General features: G+C 44.8%; 1 protein-coding gene across 1 annotated transcript in view; it reads left to right on the top strand.

Moving 5' to 3' along the window:
• The first annotated feature begins 1,616 nt into the window (after positions 1-1,616).
• Positions 1,617-5,776, top strand: part of LOC121727168 — a 5,134-nt gene continuing 974 nt past the window's right edge. The window contains exons 1-4 of the mRNA XM_042114845.1: positions 1,617-3,044; positions 3,100-4,808; positions 4,965-5,294; positions 5,691-5,776. The exon at positions 5,691-5,776 is cut by the window's right edge and continues 23 nt beyond it. Coding sequence (XP_041970779.1) covers positions 1,617-3,044; positions 3,100-4,808; positions 4,965-5,294; positions 5,691-5,776 — 3,553 coding nt within the window. The remainder of the gene's footprint in view (positions 3,045-3,099; positions 4,809-4,964; positions 5,295-5,690) is intronic.

Below are 5,776 nucleotides of genomic sequence, written 5' to 3'. Positions count from 1 at the left end.
CTCATTGATTGCGTAACACAATATTTTCTCGCGTGTGGCAGCCCTGACACGCCCACTTGGCGTCAAGCGCTGTGTGTGGTCTGGTAGTTCGAGAGCCGCCATCGGGTAGATTCTGTAAAAATAAAACGGATATTATATTCGTTAAATAAATAAAAACTTAATTAAAAATAAGTATAAATAAATAATATAAAAATAAGTTTTTAAATAAATCGATTAAAAGTAGTAAAATATAAGTAGTATTAATGTTAATATTAATAAAATCGTAGGATATTACTTTATAAAAATTCAAAACTAATAACTAAATAGAAATTAAAATATTAGGTAATTTAAAATACATAAAAAACATTGAAATATATTAATATAAAATAAAAAATAATCCGGGAGACAACCGGCTCTCGAACTATAATAGATCGAAGGCGATAAGAAATATTTTGCTATTTGAAAATCATAGGCACTTCAATATTTTGATCTACATAAAAATATTGAGTTGCTATTCAAAATCGGTAGGCGAAGTAATTTTGACAAAATTTACTTTAGTTAGTTTACTAAACGTAAAAAGTTTTGCTATTTAATACTTAAAGGCGCATACATTTTAATAAGCATAAAAATCTTAAATCAGACATTATCCAAGTGTGTTGGACACAAATAATTGACAAAGTTAGACCGGGTCGACGACCGTTAATAAGTAGGTGATCTTGACCGGCGAAGGCCGTCCTTTAAACCGTGATAAGCGGTATTGTTAGACCAGTTCGCTTCCCTATTGGGGCGTCTGTTAGAATAGTGACATTGTATATATATTTAAATTGTGACGTCTGTGTGTACAGTTTAAATATTTTAAAAATTATTTTATATACAATTAGAGTAGTTAGTTAGTCGACCGGTTGATCCCTATTGGGAAACCGTTTAGAATAAGTTAGTATAGTGACTACTAGGATATATATTATATTGTGACGTAAAGCTTTTCTGTTGTAAATTATTATTTTATCTATACATATTATATACTTTTAATTAAATTAACTGATCCCCCTTTGGGACAACATTTTATAGAAGGTTAAAAGGACAAAAATAACTAAACTCTGATATAATAAAGTCCCTTCGAAAAATAAATAGCAACAATATAAGCTGTTATTGAGTATTGCCACTCAACACTGAAAGTTAAGCTTAGTGAGAAATCTCCGCATCAGCAACACCGGGAGAGCTGCACCTGAAAAAAGAACTTAAAACCTAAGGTACAAATTGTAAATTAGTTGACCAGTAGCCTCCTATTGGAGCTACTGTTTTAGACTGTAAATATATTTAGACCAACTTCACTATTTTGGATGAAGTTGATAAAACTAGTTTTGTATAGCGCTTAGGGATCATTAGACACACTACAATATATTTATCGTAGCTAGTTTAGGTCAGTTAACCCCTTATTGGGGAAACTGTTAGTAGTAGGAATTATTAGTTTAACATTTTATTCATTGACATTTTCATTATTTTAATTGGTATTTTTATATTGTTTAAATTATTTTATTGACACATTTTACAATTTTAATTTAATTTTACTTTTACAATCGTATTTTTAGGTATTTTATATCACTTTTTTGAATTGACGAGTCCCCCTATTAGACAATATGTTTCACACCCCCCGCAAGAGTGATACTTTCACCATTTCTCCGCCTCTTAAAACTAAGGTAAAAAAGGTCAAAACACTCTCGCAACCCTTAGAAAATTCTGAGGTAAGACAGAGCATAGATAATGATCAGATCGAGGCCCTAAGCCTACAAGCCGTATCCCCCGATCGAAACATACCGAACAGCGATCCACCAGCACCCAAACCCAAAACAGTAACTAAAATAGAGTATAAATCCAAGACTACAGAAGGTAAAGCATGTTTAGTGAAAGCAAAATACTGCATAAATAACTCAAAAAATTTTAAAACTGAGTTAAAACTAGGAGCATTAGCAGCGGTAGAAAGGCTATTCGAAATAATAAAAGAACTGGAGAAGGAACTCACCGGAGTGAAGGCAGGAACCAGCGGAGAGCTAGGAAGGGACCCTTTACATCCCTCTCAGCTACCCGTAGACACGACGAATGCAGCAAATGACGCACTGGTGAGTGACCTGAAACAGAAAAACACAATATTAGATAATGGGATAAAAGAGATGATGAAGAAAATGGAGGAGATGAAGGGAAGCATAGAGGAAAATAAGGTAAAAATGGACAAGCTGAGCACACTCTTGGAGAACAACACAACTGTCGCTAAACCAGCGAGTTATGCGGCCGTTGTCTCGAGGGGAATCGCTGAGCGAGCTCCCGAGACAAGGGCTCTGCATTCAGTTGTGGTGTCCTCCAAAGATACTCAGGACTCAGGAGATGAGGTGATGGAAAAAATCCGGAAGACCGTAGATGCTAAGGATGGGTGGGTGAAGGTGGAAAGAACTAGGAAAGTTAAAAACAGAAGGGTAGTCGTCGGCTGTATCAGTGAGACGGAAAGAAATAAGGTTAAGGAAAGATTAAGTAAGAATGAGGGATTAGTTGTTGAAGATGTTAAGAATAAAAGCCCCCTTCTGGCCTTCAGGGATGTGATGAAGTATGACATAGCCGACTTCGTCACCGCGTTCTCTAATCAGAACACGGACATCCTTGAAGGCCTGAAGGGGGATGAGAAAAAGGTAGAAGTAGTGTTTGGGATGAAAGCGAGGAACCCCCACCAAAACCACCTAGTAGTTAGAGTTAGCCCACAGGTATGGAAGAGGTGTGTGAATGTAGGATATGCCCATATAGGTTTGGGCAGAGTGAGAGTGGAGGACCATAGTCCGTTGGTGCAGTGCTTCCGCTGCCTCGGCTACGGGCACACGAAGAGGGTGTGTAGGGAGGAGACGGAGCGATGCAGCCACTGCGCCGGTCCTCATCTGAGGACCGCTTGCGACAAGTGGCTGCGGAGAGAAGAGCCTCAGTGCATCAATTGCACGAAGGCCAAGAGAGGTAGCGCGGAGCACGGCGCCCTAGATAGAGAGTGCGCAGAAAGAAAGAGGTGGGACGCTCTAGCTAGATCGGCGGTATCGTATTGCTAAGGTTGTTCCCGGTGAGTACTTCCAGTACCGAATATTGCAGGCCAACCTTCAGCGGAGCCAAATCGCCACAAGGGAGTTATTACTCGAGGCCACCAAGCGTAAGGCTAGCGTTGCGCTGCTGCAGGAGCCCTACATAGGTGGAGCCCGGAGTATGAGGACATATAACGGAGTGAGGGTCTACCAGAGCGATGGGGAAGAGGGCGGTGTGGTTAAAGCGTGTGTTGTAGTATTCGACGACACACTGGATGTCGAACTACACACACGCCTCAGTAACAACAATATAGTTGTGGCCACCCTCCGAACCAAAGCCTGGGAGACGGTTGTAGTGTCCTTCTACTTCGAGCCCGATAAGCCTGTGGGGCCCTACCTGGACCATCTTATGCGGATAGGAAGGGAGTTGGGATCTGATAGGATGGTCCTGGGAGGCGACGCGAACGCTAAAAGCCCGTGGTGGTGTGGCGATACGGAAGACCCGCGAGGAAGGGAAGTGTCTGCTGTACTGGAAGCAATGAGTCTACATATACTCAACACCGGAGACACCCCAACTTTTGATACCGTCAGAGGGGGTAAAAGGTACTCCAGCTACGTGGATGTGACAGCGTGCTCCGACGATCTGCTAGACCGAGTGGGCGACTGGAGGGTGGAGGAGGGTCTGACGAGCTCGGACCACAACGGCATATCATTCGGCATCAGACAACAGAAATCCACAGGCACGAACATTATACGTACCACACGCATATTTAACACACAGAAGGCAAACTGGACTCAGTTTTGTGAGAAGCTGACCCAGCTGATGTCAGACAGACAATTGACTATACAAGCGATGGACACAATACAAAGCACACAACAGATAGATGAAGCAATAGACAGATACACGGAAGTCATAACACAGACATGCAGAGACACTATGCCGACCAAAAAACACACACAGAAATTCACCTTGTCGTGGTGGAATGATGAGCTCGCGCAGATGAAGAAGGAGGTCGCCACGAGGAAACGCAGGATCCGAACCGCAGCGCCTGATCGCAGAAACCGCGTAGTTAGGTTGTACCTGGAAGCGAAAGAGAAGTATGAAAAGGCAGTGAAAGAGGCTCAAGTAGCGAGCTGGAAGGAGTTTTGCCGAAAACAGGATAGGGAGGGGGTCTGGGAGGGCATCTACAGAGTGCTGAACAGAGTTGGAGGGAGGGAGGAGGATCTGCCCCTAACAAGGGGCAGTGAAACCCTCGACGCCCAAAGCTCCGCAGAATTGTTGGCGGAGACCTTCTACCCCGCGGACCTGGAAAGTGATGAAAGCGAGGAACACCGACGGACGCGCCGGCGTGCGGAGTCATTGGACTCCGAACCGCCGACGGGTCCGGACGACCCTCCTTTCATCATGGAGGAGTTGAAGAGAGCCGTAAGGTCCTTCAACCCCAAAAAGGCCCCCGGGGCGGACGGTCTCACGTCCGACATCTGCCAGCACGCTGTGGATTGTAACCCGGAATGGTTCCTTGCACTGCTGAATAAGTGCCTCACTGTCGGCTACTTTCCCGAAAAATGGAAGCAGGCGACAGTGGTGGTGCTGAGAAAGCCGGGCAAGGAATCATACCGGGTACCAAAAGCCTATCGACCGATCGGCCTCCTTCCTGTTCTCGGCAAAATCTTCGAGAAGATGCTGGTCGCCCGACTTAGGTTCTACCTGTTGCCCAAAATAAGCCCCAACCAATATGGCTTCATGCCCCAAAGAAGCACCGAAGACGCCCTCTATAGGTTGGTGAACCACATCAGAAAGCTGAGGGAGGAGAAGAAAATTTCTGTTGTGGTATCACTGGACATAGAGGGGGCCTTCGATAGTGCTTGGTGGCCGGCCATAAAGGTTCGGTTGGCTGAAGTTGGGTGTCCGGGGAACCTGAGGCGGGTGTTTAGTAGCTACTTGAGCGGAAGGAGCGTGAATGTGAGATATGCTGGAGTGGAAGTGAACAGGGAGACTGACAAGGGGTGCGTACAGGGGTCCATCGGTGGACCGGTCCTGTGGAACCTCTTGTTAGACCCCCTGTTAAGAATGTTAGCGGAGATGGAGGTGTTTGAACAAGCGTTTGCCGACGACATAGTCTTAGTTTTTGAGGGAGATACAGCCTTGGAGATAGAGAGTAAGGCGAACAGAATTCTGGACGCGATACAAAAATGGGGGAAAGCTAACAAGCTCAAATTCGCGCCTCACAAAACATGTGCCCTAATCTCCACAAGGAGACTTAAGTATGATGTACCACGACTCAAAATGGGGGGTGTAGAACTTGAATATTTTAACTCAATTAAGATCTTAGGGCTTACAATCGATAGCGGCCTAACTTTTAACGAGCATGTTGGGCACGTATGCCAAAAGGCAATTGCAAGGTACAAACACCTAGCCAAAGCAGCTCGCGTAGGATGGGGGCTTAACCCCCATATAGTGAAAATTATATATACCGCGGTAGTGGAACCGACTGTCTTGTATGCATCAGCAGCGTGGGCACCCACCGTGGAAAAGATGGGGGTCCAAAAAAGGCTCAACACCGTTCAAAGGGGTTTTGCCCAAAAGATCTGCAGAGCATATCGAACCGTCTCCCTGAACTCTGCAATGCTGTTGGCTGGGATACTCCCTCTTGATCTCAGAATACTCGAAGCTTCGAGGCTTTATGGGGCCAAGAAGGGGGTACCACACCCGGTGCTGAGAGACAGGGAGGTGGAGCGAATGGCTC

The sequence above is a fragment of the Aricia agestis genome, chromosome 5, assembly GCF_905147365.1.
Source record: "Aricia agestis chromosome 5, ilAriAges1.1, whole genome shotgun sequence".
NCBI lineage: Eukaryota > Metazoa > Arthropoda > Insecta > Lepidoptera > Lycaenidae > Aricia > Aricia agestis.
The sequence above is the reverse complement of the archived record's forward strand: the minus strand, read 5'-3'. Positions and strand labels throughout refer to the sequence as shown.